The sequence below is a fragment of the Oryzias latipes genome, chromosome 10 (genome assembly GCF_053564925.1).
Source record: "Oryzias latipes strain Hd-rR chromosome 10, Olatipes_Hd-rR_3.1".
Taxonomy (NCBI): Eukaryota; Metazoa; Chordata; class Actinopteri; order Beloniformes; family Adrianichthyidae; genus Oryzias; species Oryzias latipes.
Genome location: NC_136246.1, coordinates 24,393,671 through 24,413,438, shown reverse-complemented (window position 1 = coordinate 24,413,438; position 19,768 = coordinate 24,393,671). Strand labels below are relative to the sequence as shown.

General features: G+C 37.6%; 2 protein-coding genes across 27 annotated transcripts in view; both read right to left on the bottom strand.

Annotated features, from left to right (window-relative positions):
* The window catches only part of afap1l1a (actin filament associated protein 1-like 1a), a 34,559-nt gene extending 26,138 nt beyond the window's left edge, over positions 1-8,421 (bottom strand). For all 4 annotated transcript variants that reach the window (XM_023959322.2, XM_078953646.1, XM_023959323.2 and 1 more), the window contains exon 1: positions 8,295-8,421. In XM_023959322.2, the coding sequence (XP_023815090.1) occupies positions 8,295-8,316 (22 nt within the window). In that variant the 5' untranslated portion in view covers positions 8,317-8,421. The remainder of the gene's footprint in view (positions 1-8,294) is intronic.
* A 1,250-nt stretch (positions 8,422-9,671) lies between these two features.
* Positions 9,672-19,768, bottom strand: part of ablim3 (actin binding LIM protein family, member 3) — a 43,002-nt gene continuing 32,905 nt past the window's right edge. For 4 of the 23 annotated variants that reach the window (XM_011480375.4, XM_011480374.4, XM_011480372.4 and 1 more), the window contains exons 10-23: positions 19,220-19,381; positions 18,352-18,381; positions 18,100-18,226; positions 17,542-17,637; positions 17,183-17,233; positions 14,405-14,539; positions 12,912-12,982; positions 12,540-12,708; positions 11,815-11,844; positions 11,424-11,479; positions 11,248-11,314; positions 11,150-11,160; positions 10,984-11,064; positions 9,672-10,830 (exon numbers count right to left, since the gene is read on the bottom strand). In XM_011480375.4, the coding sequence (XP_011478677.1) occupies positions 10,717-10,830; positions 10,984-11,064; positions 11,150-11,160; positions 11,248-11,314; positions 11,424-11,479; positions 11,815-11,844; positions 12,540-12,708; positions 12,912-12,982; positions 14,405-14,539; positions 17,183-17,233; positions 17,542-17,637; positions 18,100-18,226; positions 18,352-18,381; positions 19,220-19,381 (1,200 nt within the window). In that variant the 3' untranslated portion in view covers positions 9,672-10,716. The remainder of the gene's footprint in view (positions 10,831-10,983; positions 11,065-11,149; positions 11,161-11,247; positions 11,315-11,423; positions 11,480-11,814; positions 11,845-12,539; positions 12,709-12,911; positions 12,983-14,404; positions 14,540-17,182; positions 17,234-17,541; positions 17,638-18,099; positions 18,227-18,351; positions 18,382-19,219; positions 19,382-19,768) is intronic. The other 19 variants (XM_078953653.1, XM_078953652.1, XM_011480378.4 and 16 more) reach the window with 7 other exon arrangements.

Sequence of the window (19,768 nt, the reverse complement as noted above, 5' to 3'; positions counted from 1 at the left end):
CTCAGGTTCTTGGTCTTGACCATGTTTATCTTGGGCCCTACGTTTGCTGCCGTCACATCAAGAGCTGTTAACTTGAGGTTCATGTGGTCAAAGCGGTGAGACAGAAGTGCGATGTCATCTGCAAAGTCTATGTCTTCCAACTGCCGTAGATTTTCTCCTCCTGGGAGGAGGAGAAAATCTGGCCGGATTGTTAATGAAGCGAGGCAGTAAAAGCCGTAAGGAAGCTGTCGTGCGGACGAATCTACTCTCGCCCAGGACAACCATTCAACACTGGTTTAGTCCAATTTTGTCGACATTATTTAAATAAAAAAATAAAACGTTTTAATTATGCAAATTCTATTAGATACTAGTAGATACTGAAAATAAATTTAAGATGAAGTTTTTTAAAAGAACAATTTTTTTGGAGGTAATGTTTTTCATAACAATGAGCTATTCATTAATGTATAGAACAAGGTCCTAATGATTTATTCCGAAACATTTTGAAAAGATGACGGGGTTGATTTCATTCACGAGCACTCGACTGGTGACATGTGTGATGTCATCCAAAAAAAATGACTTAATTCTGCCTCCAACCAAATTAAGTCAATTCTGTCACCCTTTTTTTGCCGTACGGGCGTTGCCATGTTGGAGCCAGACAACGTCAGTAAGCAGTCATTGGTCCATATTGGTCTGAGTCAGCATTTCTATGGCAACCCCCTCTTGCCTATTAGAGGTGACCTTGTTGGAAGGCCACACTTATTCCACTTAAAAGTAGGCAACACAAAATCTGTCAGCAGAACATTTTAGACATTCAAAGTGAGACCATATAGTTTTATTGGGGCACCTGACTTGCCAGTTTACAACTCTTTAAAACACTGTCAAACACTTTTGGAGTGCATCGCTTAATCAGCACTCTGTTGAGAGAGGGAGGTCATTTTTATTTTTTAGATTTTATCAGCTGATTTTTTCTTCTTTTAACTCAAATTTGAAAGCTCCTTTTCTAATGAAAACTGGGTGGTCTCGAAAAAAAAAATCCCTTTACTTTGTCATATGCCCCTTTTTTGTGTGACGTCCGAGATTATTGATCTGCTATCTATACATTCATAGTTTTATTGAATTCTAGTTCAACAAGTAAAATAATAAGGTACATTGAAATAAAATGACATTGTAGTATACGTTTTGGAAAAAGTTATTCAAGTAAATATAATGTACTAAATGCAACTTTGGTTTTCCCTCCACTTCAGTCTAAGGTGTCTGGATTGCCTCAATTTCTATTTATCTGGGTAAGCTTTTATAATATCCTAGCAGCGGGTGGAATCCAGCTGTCACTGCATCTCTGATGGTGTTCCAAAAGGCTCAGTACCACATCTCTGATCTCCGTCATTTGCTCACATGGTCTTTTTAAACATCTCTATGCTGACGACACACACCTCTTCTTGTCTTTTCTACCAAATAATATGAATCATCAAACAACTCTGCCGGCCTCACAGATAGATAAGAGACAAACGTCTTCATCTTAGTCACTTAAACACAAGTGACCAGATCTCGTATCATCCTATTTTGTACAGCAAAGCTTCAAATCGTCAAAATGTTGCTTTACGTCTTGTTTTTTTATCAGCCAAAAAAAGGACACATGCTCTTTTCACTGCACTGACTCCTTGCGCTGCCGACATGCGATTACAAGGCCTTACACTTGTCTGTAAAGTAGTATCTCACGTCTTCCATTTGGGTCCACAACCCTCGGTGATAATAGAATTGTAAAATGAGCAATCCTATCCGACATGCACATCAGTCATACTGGATTGAACTTTTTACTAGCTTCCTCTGCACTAAAAAAAAAAGTCTACTTTTTGTTCTTGCAGCTGAGAGTTTTTTTCTACAGCACTAAAATTTAAAATGTATTCAAACCCAGTTTTTACATTTACTAGATGAATTATACATATAAACAAACACATTATTATTGATTCACAGAGGTTCAGTACACCTATTTGTTGAACACATTTTACTTGTGTTTACTTTAGTGTAACTCTTTGACTTTCGAACTGAAGCACCTAAAAAAAGGTAAATGAAGGCAGGTGCAGTTTACCAAGGAACATCAGGTGTACTCTTTGTACGGCAAGCAAAGCACTTCACACTTACTACAATGTAAAATTATCCAAATTTACAAAAAATGAAACAAAAAAACCCTAAACTTTAAGAGCTTGGTTTAAAGAGACCAAAATAAATGTTAATTCTTAATTTCTTTGAGATAATTTGATGAGCTAAATAATTTTAGTTTAGGCATTGAAATTGAACACAATTTGGACACAACCTTTGAGTGACAAGTCACTTAAAAAAATCGCACCTTTTAGTTTCTCTCTTCACGAGACACTACTATTCCTAAAAACCAGTATCTTTAAGGCCTACTGTTTTGTCAGTTCGAGCAATCTGTCTGGCTTTTCTATCTTTTTTAAAATTCTTGAAATTCTTGCATAATATTTTGCAACAATCCATTTCAAAACAGCTCTGTTTTTTACAGATAAAACTGTTTTCTATGATTCTAAAGACTCCAACAAAATTATGGGTCAGAGTTATTCCTTGCATAAGATGAATGTTAAAACTATTTCAGTGTTCCCATGTGCTTTATTTTAATATCGTATAAAACTGCAGCAGGAAATGTTGAGCTGATGGTTCAAACATGACTGGATATGAAAAAGAAAGGAAGGTTGTAAAAGAAACAGATGCCATGTTAGAAAAAAAGAAACAGATGCCATGTTAGATCTGAGGTAAATAACATACGCAGGTGAAATGTCATGCATGAATGAGTAAACTTATAAAGCACTTTTATGGTATTTCAAGTGGAATGTTGGATGTTCTGCGTCAAATTTTATCTTGAATCTCAGGGCTAGGACGCGTTTTGATTGGTTGACATTATGCATAAAAAAACAATGTTCACAATGGGCTTATTTTAGATAAGTCTATAGTTCTGAGAAGAGGCTCCTTAAAATGTTGAAAGAGAAATGTAACACAAAAAAATCATCATAAAACCTTCCCTATATATATATATATATATATATATATATATATATATATATATATATATATATATATATATATATATATCTTTCAAGAAGGATGCACTCATAATGAATTATTTTGCTTACATCACTCCTTTAACAGATTCTTCTTTGGTAATTTTTCTTCTGGAGAGCTCTGCAGGATTACCATTGCCTGACAACATATTAACACAAATCACCTTAAATTATGGCTGCTGTCAAATAACACAACTGAAAGTTCAAATGATAACAGGTTAGGTTAGTCTTATTCTGCCCGGTCTCTGCAATAAATCTGTAATTTCTCTGCACTGTTTGTACTTGTGCTTGCACTCCTCCCCAGGCAGAGTCACGTCACCCCTGTGAAACAGACATAACTTTTTGTGCAACATACACTGTAATAGAGTGATGTTTAAAGAAATCTTCATGGCAACGCTTTGCAGAAAGCTGCATGGAGACTGACCCTTCTTGCCCTCACACAAAGCACATATGCACTTCCACTTGTGCAGATGCCTAGAAAAACCCTGAACACAACTCAGTCATATGAATCATAATGATCACTCTGTTGCTAAAAGGGGATTTCCATTTCTTGCAGGGGTTGACTACAATTGTGAAAGATTTAGAGCTCGAGTATGACAAGGCATACATTTAGATAATACTAAATATGAAGATTAACTTAAATCTGATGTCCAGTATGTTCCAAATATAAAATAAATCTTGAATAAGTCAGATCAACACAATAAAACATAACCCTTGTTTTTAATTGAATAAATAAGTAGTTAGCTGAAACTGCATGAATTTGTTTAAACTTTTGTGATATTGTTCTATAAGCAACTTGGTTATGGTAATCAATAACTAAACACCTCAAACTGTATTTTATTTTAAGTACAGATCATACAATGAAATTACCGGTACTGTAATACGTGCAGGTTTTTCCTCTAGTTTTTGATATAAGATAATTTTCTCCATGTGAGGTTAAACTTTTGTATTTTTAAACTTCTGTTATGTGACAAATTGGTGTAACTGAGCAAGATATCTTACAAACTGCTGTGAGGGATAAGAAGCCAATTAAAAAGTGAAGTGATGAGAGCCCAGCATGTAAAAAAAAACTAGAGAGAGGTGAATCCAATAATCATTTGTTGTGGTGAAGGTGGAGCCAGGTGCCAAGCATTATGATGAAGGCAGAGCCTGTAACAAATTGCTGCGATGGAAATGAATGCCTTGACAAGCTGTTGTGATGGAAATGGAACTTGACAGAACTTTTTGTGACAGAAGGTCATTAACCCTCCTGTTATGTTCATTTGTGAGGAACAGATATGATGTTCCTGTGTCAATTTGACCCGGTGCATGTTTTATTAATTAAAAAATGTCTGAAACCCAAAAAATGCTAACAAGCAGTGGGAATATTTCATTACTAACTCCATTACTAATTATTCTATCAAAACTTAGTGAAATGGTGTTTCTTACCTCTAACAGGTAGTGGTTCAATTATTAGATAATTCACTCGTTTTTCTTAAAAATATGCATGTTCAAACTTTTTATTTTTATTTTTCACTATTGTATTACTTTTGAAAGACCACCATATAAAATACAATAGTTTTACTTAACATTGAAACGTAATCTTGAAATTTTGTTTTACATATATGCACTGTGAACCAGAAAAAAACAAAATCACAATACAACAGACAAGCAACTGCATAATGAAGTTGTGTGTGCGTCTGTACATATACACAACACAAGAGTGACCAGTCATTACAGTGTGCTTTGTGCACTGTCTTTATTTTGTTTTCTGCAGACAGGTTTGTCTGACGCATATTTGAGGATGAAGACCAATGTATTTCACAATTCTTTGACATGAATGTCTTGCTTGGAGGAACATGAATAGCATTTCCCTCATCTGGTTCAAAATCAGAATCATTAGAATCAGAATTTAGCTGAAGATAGTCTTCTTCTGATCATGATCAGTGATGACTTCCAGAGCCTCCTGGACTGTCACATTTCTGCTTCTGCTGCTCATTTTGTAAAGGCCTGCCTGTGTAATTTTGGAAGGACTCCCATTCAGAGAATCTTTTATATGTTTTGCCCCTCCCCTGTTGAGTGTCCACTGAATGTGGTTTGAGTTTTCTCACCAGAACATAAATGGTTCCTGTCAAAAGCCATAACCCCCTGTGCACCTGTGTGTGTGTTTGCGTGTGTGTGCCTATGTGTGTGATTGGGGTGAAATATGTCTCAAGCTGCAAATAAAGGAATACAAATAATAATAAGACATCTTTGTACCTTTGACTGCTGGGTCAAATTGACCCGAACAGTATCTATGTGATATAAACATGCAGGGGGGGTTGCAAATATGTGAGATGAACCATTTTCATAATATATGTTGATTACGCAAATTAAGGCAAGCAGAAGAAGTTTCATGCTTAAAAAAATACTTTTAACTATTTTTCCTAGATGTTCAAACTTTAAAACGGGTCAAAATGTTGGTACATCGGTGGAGCTTTTCATAAACAAGTGGCAGGACCAATGAAAAACTAACACAATTAAGGCTGAGCGTGATGTGCAGGTGCATCTTGTGAGGGAGACGGAACCAAATAAAAACTGTTGTTATGGAGATGGAGCGTTTGATAAAGATACCTTTGATAAAGATTACATTATTTTGATGACGGTGTAACAAAGAGATGCTATGTATGTGGAGCCAGTGGCGAACTGTTGTGATGGAGGTGGAGCCTCTAACAAACTGTCGTGATGGAGGCAGTGCCTGTGACAAAATGTTGTGATGGAGGTGGAACCGGTGACAAACAGTTGTCATGGAGGCAAAGCGTATGACAAGCTGTTGTGATTTTTTTACTTATACAACCCAAAGTCACAACAACAGTCATCTCAATGGGCTTCGTACCGGTAATTGTAAAGTAGACATAAAATCAAAAGGATAATGAATACATAGAATTCAATAGGGTTGTTGTGATGAAGGTGTGGCCCATGACAAACTGTTGACATGGTAGTGGATCCTGTGACAAAATGTTGTGATGGAGGTGGAGCTACTTTGTAAAATGTTGTAGTGAGGGAGGGTGGGGTTTATAACAAACTGATGCGATGGAAACGAAAAAATAGAAACTGAAAAAAAACCAACAAATTTCAAACACTATTTAACTGAATATATTGATATTAGCATGCTTAATATCACATTAGAAAAACATTATTATTTCTTTTAAATGCTTTGGTTTGGATGAGCTTTGTGTTACAGTTATGCTTTTTTTTTGTCTCATCAGGTGACTCTTAGCTCAAATGTGTTTCCACAGACTCCAAAAATGTCTAACAATAGAAACATTCATCAGATCAGATGGGATGAATCACAGAAAATCCCACAGTGTCTCTCCAAAGGGACAGCCTCTCCCGTCTCACACCCACCTGATGCTCTGCATCTGCTGGTGTGGAAGCAGAATCTTATCCACATCAGACTCTAAAACAAAACGTTCAATATGTCCGTGGAACAGCACCTTTAAAATGGACATTTTGCAGCCACAAAATGAGAAAAAAGCTGTCTTAAGATGATTGCACGTCTTTTCTACACTCAAGGTCTGCAAAGAATCTGTTCATGTATTACATGAACAGATTCTGCAGAAGGGTTTAACAGATTTGTTATTGAAATGTTGCAAGAAAAAGCACAAAGTAATTTTCTCACATTTGACACATTCAGGTTCTTTTTGATTAATACAAAGTGTAAGACAGCTGAAACCTTTGGTAGTCATGGTTTAGTTTAAAAGGAGAGAAAAATTCAAAGCCATGGCCAAGCAGAGGACTACAAATGTAAAGCCCTTTAACACTGTTTGTTCTGTACCACAGTTTGTTTCCTCAGAATGCCAGTTTTGCTGGGCAGATGTGAAAAACCACAGCAACCATGGTCCACCTGAAAACGATGGTCTAAGCTCAACATAGCACAAACACTGAAGACCTATCCAGGAAATCAAAGGGCAGAAGTCAGCCAAAGACAGTCTGTTCACACTTCAACTGGTATTAAAATAAAAGCATGAATCCTCCACCAATTAGACAATTATTCTGTGGATACATTTGTACACTGCACCGATAATGTCTGAAATTTTACATTTGTTGCCTATTTTCCCCCTATTTTTAACCAAGCTTTGGGACCCCCACCTCCCAAAAAACCAAAACTATATCTGTATTTCATTTGAATGAACCCATTCATTATTTGGCGGTTTTATCACAAACCGTGACGCTTTCCCGTCACATCATGTCACAAACAGCAACATCTTTCCAACAGAAGTTTGAGTAGACCTTACTTACGTAAGTGGGTTTAAAAGAAATTATTTGAAGTGATCTAGACCAGGAAAAAAGTCACAGAGCAGCAGCCAGTCAGGGGTCTCAAAAAAAGGTAGGTTTTTCCCCAGGGGGGAGTCACTGTGTGTTTACACTGATGGTGTTAATCTAAACACACAGCATCAGCCAGTTAAGTACATTCCTGTGTGTGTGTTTGCATGTGTGTGTCGAAACTGATAGCAATGACAGATGAGGATTGCTTCCACCGTGGACAAGACCTTAACACTTCCTTCCTCAGTTACAAAGTATAAACCAAACACACCAAACCACACACAATGTCATTGATTTATCTTATACACTAGGAAAAAAAATGAAGAATTCAGTTTGGAAATTCAAAATGTCAACATGCTTTTTTAGGTCAAAAGTCTTGCAAAATGAGATAAAGCCCAAACACTTGGACTGTCTCCAACGTCCTTTAACTGCTAAGTCAGTTGAGCAAAAATGTCCATTAAATTGAACATTATAATCACTTTCACATGTCAACCTGCCCTGCAGCTGGTAACTAAACTTTATAGCAGCAGGCAAACACACCAGCTGAGGACTAAAAACCAAACACCAAACAAAATGTATGCTTGGAAATCATTAAATTGTCTTTTCAGTTCACTTATGATGGAGTCATCTGGAGTTTTTAAGCCCTAGTAAGGGAGGAAGTGCATTTGTTTGTATTACTTTGAAAACAGAGCACTTTGTTGTTGTTTATCTATAAAAGTGGTGGTGGAGGGGGGCATACTCAGAAAAAACAAAGGATGCATATAACTGCCGGTATTTCAATTATTCTAGTACAAATGTCCTGAAAAAACAATTTATATGAGAAAAAAAATCAGCAAAACAAACAACAGAAAACAGAAGTTACTCCAACTCACACGCGTGATCTGTCATTACCATTTAAAACTAAAACATGCACAATCAGAAAAAAATGAAGAGACAAATAAAAACGTAAACCAGTCTTACACATGGTGCTGCTTGTGTCCATTGCGCTGCTGATGACATTTAGTGCATGTCCGCAAGAGACTGAGGGCGTACAACTGTGCAGCCACAGCCAGACATGGCAACACAGACCGGCAAGACGGGGTTTGGTTCCTGCTGGGTCCTAAAGCCCGTAAAGTTTATGTTGATTTTGTAAATTAAACTGGCAAATTTTTTCTTTTTTGAAGAGGAAGTATTCTGGAAAAAACTGTATATTTCCTTTAAAAGAAATTACCTTTATTATTATTATTATTATTATTATTATTATTATTATTATTATTATTATTATTATTATTATTATTATTATTATTATTATTATTATTATCATCATTTTGCATTATAACAGATTAGCACCCATTAAGATCAATATCTATTTTTGCAAAGGCAAGCTGCCCCCCCAAAAGAAAACAAACACTTTGACAAAATAAAAACAGACAAATAAAGTGTGCAAAAAATGAAAACTATAACAGAAAATAGAAATTATAAATAAAACAGCTATTTCAGAGAAAGGTAAAGAAACAGAGAAGTAACAAATTAGAACTGTTAGAATTGTTAAAAGGATTATCATTGTTTTAAGTGAAATATAAGGAAATTAATACATTCAGAAGAAAAAAGGCGGCTAGATGGAGCTTGTTTTATGCGTCATAAAATTTCATCTGTTCTGAAAGAGATATGATCATTCACCACAATTACAAACAGTCTTGTTCACTGGGAAGATCTTCATTTGTTTATCTTTTATTTTCAAGATTGCTGTTACGGTTTCAGATTATTGCATTTGCATGCATGAAAAGTAAACTGTGACTGGTGCTCCTACTTGTGTGCATCTGATCTGCCAAAAACTCCAAATTTTTTATTAAGGAAAAAAAAAAAAACATCGAGAAACAAACTATATGATATTGGCCTGAAGTCTAGATGTACTGTAAGAATTCCTTATAGAATACTTGGAAAAAACGAAAAATATCATATCCCCCCTACAAAAATTAGGGCCAACTGGACAGTTTAAAAATTAAATAAATGCCAGATTAAAAGGATTTCTTGCCTAAATGGAAATTATCTTTGATTTGATTAGAAAGTCACACCTCGGGACAATTTAAACTAATCAAAAAAATCTTATAATAAAAAGATGCAGGTGCACAGTTTGATATTGGGCACCTGTGTGAGTGAATGCAATGTTTTTGTTCAACTTTTAACGCGTCAAACAGTTTATCTGCTCCAACATGCTTGTAAAAAGAGGTCAGAAATGCAGGCCTCACCTTATTTTTCTCCCACATATTATATTATAATTTATCAAAAAATGAATAGACACACAAAAATAAAATGAAGGACAGCGGTGCTGCTTAAAAAAGGAATAAAAAGACAGTGTTTCAATTGAGCTTTTATTTTTGTGACAAAACCTGAAAAGAAAAGTATTCAAATGAAGTCAAGTCTACATCAATCCTGGATCTGGGATTCTAAATGCCTCAAAGAGCATTTCGTTCAAAGAAAAAAATAATCTCTGTAGCTACAAAATTGTTGAAACAGCATTTTGACAGAATAAAAACGAGAGTGAATGAAAATATACGGATGGGAGCAGTGCTCACTCAGAGTCATCCTTCTATTGCAATGTGTAGAAAACATCAGAGCTGCTGTTTGTTTTCTATCAAGTCTAGTCGATTGCACATTCTTTCAGGTTACCATGACAGCTGCACAGTGATCTAATCATGACCTTGACTTGTTGAATCCTTATTTTTTAAACTGTCGATTTTCATCCTCACTTTGGTTTCCTTTTTTGAAAAATCAATGCAGGTCGCACAAACAGCTGAAAAAAGCTTTCATCCACTTCAGACTGTTTTCTTTTAATATCAGGTTTTCTTTTCTAAACTAGAGAGGACACTTCATAGAACAAAGTCAAGATGGGGAAATAATAGTAAAATGCTTCCCAAACCAGAAAGAAACTGATATCATTTTTAAGCCCACACTCATTCTTCCTATCCATTCCTGCAGATAAAGTGTCTACATTCTACTCATTCAGTTTGCTGGTGCTGCACAGTCATAACTAAAAGAGCATAACAAATAAGGCAAAGCCAAAACTCTCCCTATCACCTTCATTTCTGCGGTGCTAGTCACAGGCAGACGTTTGTGGCCTCACAGGAGCACAGTAAGATCTTCTTCTACCGAGAGAGAAAGCACAAAACTACAGTAAGACAGCCTCTTTTGCTTGCACTGCACTCCAACACACAACCACAGTCAGCTGTGCTGCCAGTTCATTCTGCATAAAGCCTCTGTGGCCTTCTGTCCAAGTCCAATCTGGCAGGACCAGACTTTGGTTTGTTGCTTTAGGAGACCTGCAACGGGTTCTCAGGCATGGCAGTGTAACTGAGTTAAAGTTCGTCCAGTCTTTCTTTATGTTTTTCACGCTTGTCTGGAATTAAAACAGTCGGGCCTGCTTTTTGAGCTCATTCCTCTTCCACAGGGCCAGCCGGTCAAATTCTTCCACGGTCATACCAAACACTTGGACAAACTCTTCTGGAGACAGGTGGCGCTGACAAAAAACAAGCAAGAAAACAGAGAAAAGCTATAACAATTTTCCTCAATTTATATTTGTTTCAGACATAACTTAAAAATAAAATTAACATTTTTGTCAGCTCTCATGTCCTCCAAACCCAGTTTTCCTCTGGCTCCATTCATCACTTACTTCCAGTCTGGCTCTGTCTACATCTTTTGGAAGCTTGTTCCGCCCTCTGGTGGTGACAATGAGCGCCTCATAGGGGTAAATCTGGGAGAAAAACATCCAAACTATAGATGACTAATTTGCCTCACTGACACTCTTTCAAAAATAGGAATCCAATGTTAAAATTTACCTTGTATTCAGCTGTGAAAAACGATAAGATAGTCGGGTAAATGTACATGATAATTAATGAAAATGTATAGCTGGTTTATGATTAATTGTGACAATTACCTTTGTTTCCCCAGTTCACCTCACTGCCATCATCATACTGGTAATGATAGCAATCTGCACTCTGAGGCTACAAGAGCACAATAAAAAAAAGAAAGAAAGAAATTGAGTTGGAAGCAAGTTAATAGGGTTTATCAAAATATTTAATTGGATTATATATCTGTATATTTTTGTCTGACCCGCTGGATGCCATTGCGCCCATATCCTGGTAGTGAAGCGGACTTACAAACAAAGTCTGAGGTATTAAAAAAAAAGTAAGTAAGTTAAAAATAACAGTAAACACTTTTAATTTAATAATCCTACAGAATTGAAAACACAGCAGTACCCTCCATTGCCAGAGGGTGGTGGTCAAGGCTTTCTAATAAAATGTTCCAGACGTGTTGGCTTACAGAGGGTTAAAGAGATGAACCCACAGCAAACATCTAATTTCTGATCTGGTGAAACCAGCTTCAGTGAATTTTAAAGCAGTTACCAATTAAATAATCCACAACCACAAACCTCAGGGCAAAACAGGCAGCTTTTTTAAGAGGAACACATTTTTTTTTACCCCCCCAAAAAAAAGAAACTCACCACTGTCAGCGCTGTACTGAGAACGTGGAGCTGTAAAGTAAACATATTTAACAATGAAAGCACAAGTCTCAATATGTTTTAATGTTAAAATCCAATTAAAAAAGTATCTGTTCTTTCATGTTTAACACAGAAATTATTGTTAAAAGGAAATGTGCAGAACACACTCAGTAAAGACAAATTAGTTAAGACAGCGACATGGAGGGAGATGCAGAAACCAGTAAGCCAAAAAGGTAGAAAAGCAATTGAGATTCGGCCTATCTCCTACTAAACAACAAGTTTCTGGATTTTGGCTGAAAACAGCATAATCATATTTGAAAGACCATGAGAAAGCTTCTAAAATACCACAAAGTGGGTCTTTACAAACTTCAATATCTGAAATGACTTTAACTCTTTTTTGAGATTTTTTAGGACACTTGGAAAAAAAATCGACTTTTATCAAAGAAAGTTCATGAGCTGCCAATGGTTGATTTCAGATCTGACATAGGGTGTTGAGCCAACTCGGTGAATTTCTTTCTCAACCATCCTCCAAGCTGGCTGCCCTCATAACCCCCCTGTGTAGCATATATCATCCCCTCTGGCCTCAACTCAAACCCCAGTAACAAGACTAAACCCTGTGATCCTTCTGGCAGGCACGTAGCTGAACAGAAACACAGTCAAAGGATCAGACATTTATGAACTTGTAGAGAAAAATGGAAATATTCCACAGGGGGTGGAGGGATCCTCACAGCCATTGATGGTGTAGTTGTAGGTCGATGTGCTGTAGCCTGTTGTGTTGAGGGTTTCCTTGCTCCCACTGCGAGAATTCCTTGCACTGCCCCAGGGGTCATTGTCATAGAAACCAGATCTGGCTTTCATCTCCTCCTTCAGGATCATCCTCCCGATGCCACTCCCAATCTGAGAGGGGAGAGTGAGGGAAGGGAAAAAAAAAAAAGTCAGGGACAACTGCTGACTCAGTGTAAAAGCGAATGAAAAAAAAGCAGGAAAAGTTTGGAAAGACAGTTTGCGTGCTGTGTCATTAAAATTGCATTCGTTTGTTTTTGAAGGTTAGAGCATCATCAGTGTGACGCTGTGAGGATGGAAAATAATGAATCTCTTACTCTTTGAAGACTCTGACTCCAACTCTCTTCATTTCCTCCCGTCGAGAAGCGTCTTCTTGGCACTCGATAGGCTGAGGAAAAAAGGGGGAAAAAAAGATGAAAGAGATTTTGACTGTGTGACTGTGGAGCTCAAAGTGGGAACAAAATCAGAAAGCAAACAAACACGACAACACGGTTACAAAATGAGCTACACTGCTGTGTCTGACTATAAAAATAATATTTAAAGATGTTGCTTGCTACCCTTCCCCTTTTATGTAAATGTCCACAGACAGTGGGCTATAGTTAGAACAAGGCAGGGATATTTAATAGACTTAAGCTTTTTCTTCAGTTTATAAACACACAAGTGGTCCATTCAACCTGTCAAAATTGATTATTTTCTGGCTGGTCTATTGTGCCACACTTTAAAACAAATGACTAATCGCATAAACTTGCAGACAATGGTGTCATGGTGGTTTGCACTGCTTTGCAGCTCGGCACATTTCTTTTAACAGGGTGTGGCTTTCCTTTTTTTTTTTTCTTTTTCTTTTTTTTTTTTTTTTTTTATATATATATATTTTTTTTCAAATGACATGGAGAAATGCCTGAAGCAGTTTTCTGCTTTTAGTATTTTTTGTTTCCTAAATTAAACAGAGGACTAACAAAAATGTAGTTAGGTATGTTAAATTAGTTTATAACTTTTGACAGAGCTTCCTATGACTTCCTTTCAAAATAAAAGACACCCTGTGCCACATAGGATCATCCCGCTGCAGAAAATGTAGTAGTAGGTTGCATAATGTCAGTGCTGATAAAAAAAAAAAAAAGAAAAAAAGAAAACAAACGTTAATTTTACCAGGTGTTGGTAATTCTGTAAACATAGCAAACTAAGATCAAACCAGAGCTACTGAACTAATTGACTCTACTCACATTAGTGGACCATACGGTAAACTTGTTCACCTTTTCTGCTTTTCCTGTTATGGATCACCACAGCGAATGAGGTGGTTTGGCAGAAGGTTTTTTACAACGGATGCCCTTCCTGACACAACCTTGTAATTTCAAGGCACAGGGAGACCAACATAGGGAGCAGCACAAAGGGTCTTGCCTATGGACCCACTCTGGATTAGCTCTTTGCACTATAAACTTAAAATCCTTTAATTTTACTCAAAAATCAACATTGCAAACTGATTATTTGTGGCACAAGGTGCTTAAAACACTTTCCAAAGGTTTTAGTACGACTTTGGTAAACTACACAATTGCACCGCTTGATGGATTGTTTGAGCATTATGGGTACCGTAGTCAGAAGGCCTGCACATGTACTGAGCTTTAACTGTTTGTATAGGAATTTTTCTTCAATCAGAGAGCCACAATGGAGAGGGTAAAAGAGCCACATGTGGCTCCAGAGCATCAGGTTGCAGACTCCTGATCTATGTAGCATAGTTCCACTCTAATTGATATCATCTTTGCGGTTGGCTCAAAAACAACTGCTGTACAAAATACTCTTTAGAGGTCCCCCTTACTCCTGGGAGAGCTGGTGTATGGGTAGTAGTCAGCCTCTGATTGCGTGTATGGCTCTGGGGAGTATGTGGACAGTCTAGAGGATCTGAGGATGTCCTCACTGGTCCTGCTTTTAGTAGCTGCTTCAAGAAGATTGTCTGTGAAGAGAAGAGTTGCAAGGAAGCAAAAATTGAACTAAATCCATTTGTACTTTATCATTAGGCAAACAAAAGGTTAGTTATTTTTATGTGCATATAGACCATCAACGTTACACCTCTTATTTTTATAAAAAATAAATAAGGTGATGTCTGACACTTAACTGTATCAGCTTCTACTTGTAATTTACTTACTGACTTTTTTACTAATTGTATCTTTTTCCCCCAATATTATTCATAAAACTGTTTTCGGGCTAAGTTGAGGTGGATGTTGGCCCGGCTAGTCAGCTAGCAACCACACTTTGCCAAAAGACCCACTCTAGTGAAAAATGTGTTGTTCTTTTTTTTAACATGTACTTGTAGCATTTTTTTGTAATGATAGACAACAAACATTAAACAATTTAAGATAAAAATTGTATTTCTGAGTATTTCTTTAATCAAACCGTGATGAATTAGGGGCAGTTGACAAAGAAACTGAAATGGGCTGGCCAAAGACTTCTTGCTTCCCTCCATTCGTATGCATCCACTTGCAGACAAATAGATAAATTAATGTCTTAATTTTCCTCATCTGAGCTGGCATCTGGCTCAAAAGTGTACAGCTGGATAGCTCTAATATTGCTTGCCATTTTTGTTTCACCTGCTGTAAGCTAGTGGAAGAGAGTGTAAACAAGGGGATGATGGGATGTCAGCGGAGGCTTACTTCCACGCCAACAGTTCCATTCACAACTCAGTGGCAAGTTTCTGATGAACTCCTGCCACTCTGCAGAAACTATGTCCTAGAAAACATTTTTGTTTTTGCCTAAAAGTGGTTTAATCATAATTAAAAGACCACTGGGAACATTTTTACAAAAAGTAACAATATGATTGGAGTGGATCTTAAAGATTATAAAGTCAGAAGGCAGCTTGTCTTATATCAAACTGGGTTAAAAAAAGAAAAAAAAAAGAACATTTTATGCTGTTTTTATTTTCTGAGAAAAACAAAACAATACACAGTGTGAGTACTTTTGCACTTCAGGTATGGAATTTACATGACTGGTTTTCCTGACAGAGGAGATCGATATTTGTCCCATAGGAGAAAAAAAAATTGCATTCATGTGGATTCAGTTACATCTTAGCCTGAGGGACACAGTCATTTCTCAGGCTGTGCAATGATACTGATGCCACTCTGCACTAAAGAACAGTCAATGGAAGTCAATGGGGATAACATGCAGCATAATGTCAGATGAATCGCTCTTCACTCTGTCAGCCATTATCCATGTCAGCTCCAATCTATGATCCATTGTATTCCTATGTACATGATGAATGACAACCGTGCTGACATTCTCACTTTGACACACAGACGCTCAGCTCAGTTGAACACACACGTCGTCTGCGAACCACGCACTTTATCAAAAGACACACATAACATCTATCCACTGAGAGTGAGTGAAGCAGCGAGGAGCGAGATACTTACAGTGGCAAGGTCATCGGGTAAAGTAGAGCAGAGGGTGAAGGGAAGTGAATAAAAGTGATCAGATGCAATAAAACAGAGGCAAAAAGAAAAGGGAAACATTATAGGAGCATCCCAACGGGGAAGGTGGGAAGGTGAAAGCTTTGCTGCCCATATGGAAGACAAGTCCAAACCCTCAAAAATGACTTCAAAAGACTTATTTTCCATTTAAAAAATGGCAAAGTTAGTTCCTGATTAGTTAATAACTGGTCTAATTTCCACCAAGCAACACATATTCAGGTGTGTCTGTTAGGATTTTGGTTGCTTAGACTGGAAAAGAAGAAAATATATATTACCGGCGAAAAATCTCAAAATCTATCATTTGCTGCATATGTTGAAGTGATTCTATCAAAAATGTGCAATTGGAAACATGGTGACCAGTGATGAACTAATCTAACAGGAAAGCAACAGAAGAAGGTGAAAGAGTCCACATGCAGGTTGACACAGTGCTCACAAAGTCACCCATGCACCGCTGCACAGCAAAGCATGCAGGTCAACAACGTAGGTTAAATATCCTCTGTCAAGAGATACTGAGTCTCCTAACTCAACAGAAGGAAATGTCGTGGGTTCAATTATAATCAATTGAATTCATTGTAATTATAAATTCACCAAAGTAGGTGTTGTTTGATAAACACTGTAATGCATTTTCATTACAATAAACTGCAGTTTTGGGGATTTAAGTCTGTTTTTGAAAATTACCAGCCAACAGGTCACCCTAAAGAACAAATCTAGCAGGTTGTTGAAGTTTAAAAAGACCTCAAAACAAACAAGAACTTGTAACTTCAGCTTTCCTCATTTCTTTATTTTTTTTCCTTTGTTCTGTTCTATTCTGGGCAAATGTCCTGAGAGTAGCTGAACAACTGTCACGCCTGACCAACCCCTCGCTTCATTCAAGACTTGTTTCATTCCCATTGGCCATCAGGAACCTGTTGGGAGCAGTGCACAAAAGCTGCTTTTCAACATACAGCTACTGGTTCTGACCCCAAAACCTCTTCTACATCAAACACTGTTCTTCGTCTTTCTCTTTTACCTGTGTTTGATTGCGAAGCGGCACTAACAGGGTCAGCAAAAACATCTACTGGACATCCAAAATATCAAACACAGCATGACTAAACTGACATGACAGGAAGGCTAAGGCGGTGCTAACTGCACTGTACCAGTTCTCTTATAGATGGGAGGCTTCCTGTAGATGTTGGGGTCCCCTGTGGCTGAGGAGAGACAGAGGAGATGAAGAGGTGAAACATGGAGGAGTGAAGGAGGAGAGGTTGTGAGTTGCTGCTGGGTTGACAGACAGGACAAGAGAAGGAGTAGGAGGGGGTGGTTGGGAAGGAAGATAAAAGAAGGTAAAGATGCAGCATGAGGAGAAGAATATGCCAGAGCGATTATGTGTTGTACAGTTATATACAACCTAATCACGCTTTAACACATCCTTATGGAAACTCTGAATGGCTTAGTGAGTTGCGGCTGATGAAGTAAGTGTGTGAAGTGGTTTTAGCAGTGAGATGAGGAGTCCTACCTGGTACATGAAAATGTTTAGGGGGCTGGTTTGTGGTGGGTGTGCTTGATCGACCCTCTTGGCCATAATAAGGCGAACTCCTGCCACTCTCAGAGCCTGCAGCCAGCAACGGCCAATCACGGCAGAGAAACACGTGCATAAGAAGGAATCTCAGGAAAGGCAGATGGAAACTAGATGGCTAAAAGGCTTGTTTAAATTACAAACTCATTTTTTGTTTTTTTTCCAAGAAATTCACAGTAAAGCACACAAACTTAGAGTCTCTCAATGTGTCAAAGCGATATGGTGGCTAAAAAGTGACTGCATGAAAAGCAGAAAGCCAAACACGTCATGTTTCTCCCAATGTCTATTTCCACACCCATTTATAATTGTCTTCCTTTAGATGTTAGATTAGGGATGACAGACACTTTGATCTGAACTAAAAATAACTAGATTAGGAAATTAGGAAATAAGGAAAAACAGAATTTTTGCTTCCAGAGAATCTCTATCTTTACAAGTTTATGGCTTGTTTGTTTGATTTGAACAGACTTCCTTAAGGAGGAGCTGCATTCACTTCCTCACCAGCGTAGCCAAAGTGCTGTGGAGAGCGAGGCATGATGGGTGACATGCCTGGACGGGTGGATGAAGGGGAATCGATGTAACCTGGACTGGAGCAATGCCGCTGCTTTGCATCCATGTTGTCATAATCCTTAAAATAAATAAGATGACACACTTTAGGAGTAACAGGAAGTTTTAAATAAGTTCTTCATAAGACTTCAATATAACAGAAACATTTTTTGTTCTGTCACTTGGATGTAAAGCAAGAAGGCTTACCTGAGAATAAGGGGAAAGGGTCCCAAGTGACTGTAGAACAGGTAGAAAAGCAACTATTATTTTGCCGATCATGTCTACATGTGTAAGCAAAAATGAAGCCCACATTCTTAAAATAATGACCAGGCAAAAATAAAATTGTTAAAAAAAAAAAAAGGAAATGCATTCTTATAAAGACCCACTCTGATAAAAATTTTGTTTTTTAACGTGTTCTTGTGACATTTTTCTGATAATGGAGGACACATATAAAGAAAAGGAAGTATTTTCTTTATGCAAATCGTTGTAAATCAGAAAAAGGCCAAAGAAACGGTTGTTTAAAAAGACTCCGCTCTTTGTAGACAACTACATGTCTTCATTTTCCACGTCTGAGCTGTCATAAAGCTCAAAACTGTACGGCTGGATAGCTTAAATATCGAATGAGATTTTTGTTGCACCATTAATGTTAGGTTGGGGGGTGTGAGGGGCTGTTTGTAAGCTACCAGGCAGACATGTAAACAGATAGCTTAGTTATGGACGATGAGAAGAGGAGGGTAGGGTTTATTACTCTCACCCACAACTAAGAGGCAAATGTCTTATGAACTACTGTTGCTCTACAGATACTATGTCCTAGAAGACGACACAGGTTTTTTGATTTTGCCTAAAAAAGGCATAATCGCAAATAAAAGACCATTTTAAAATAGATCAAAAAATGATATGAGTGGGTCTTCAAATATTTGGACTAATGTATAACATCATATATATAACATAAAAAAAGGTGTATGCTGTCAACCAGGCAGAGGTCAACCAGAGGCTCACATTTCAGGTTTTCAGCTAACAGACAAAATAATAGACTGGCACTATGTTGGGCCTTGAGTGTGTAAAAAAGTAGTACCTCCCCATAGATGTAAGTGTCTAGCCTGTCATCAGTGAAGTAACTGGGGTACTGCTGGTTTGAGGACGGTATGAGGTCTGGCTGCTGAACCTCATATATGGCCTTGACCTTTGGTAGGGCTGCTAGGTCCTTATAATCTAGGATTTCATTCTCCACTCTGGCCTGGAGAGAGGACACATACACATCCACCAAAGACTGAAACAATGACAACAAGATGCAACGTCAACCCCGTGCACAATGGCCAATGAGAGTGAAATGCAGACTTCATTGGTGATGTTGAGTCCATCATTAAGCAACAAAAAACAAGGTGTGGGCAGTAAAAGCTCATGAAGTGCACATAAATGCCAACAGACACATGCACACTGCAGGACTTCATACAAGTGTGAGTAATTGACCTTCAGGAGCCCTGCATTTCTCAGATAGAAAGCGAAGGAGGCAAAGAGAGCCAGAGAGGAGAAAGGGAGGGGGCACAGTGTGGACGACAAGCATGCTTACACCGCATTTCTCCCTCATCTATCACTTTAAACAGAAAGGTCATTGATTAGGAGA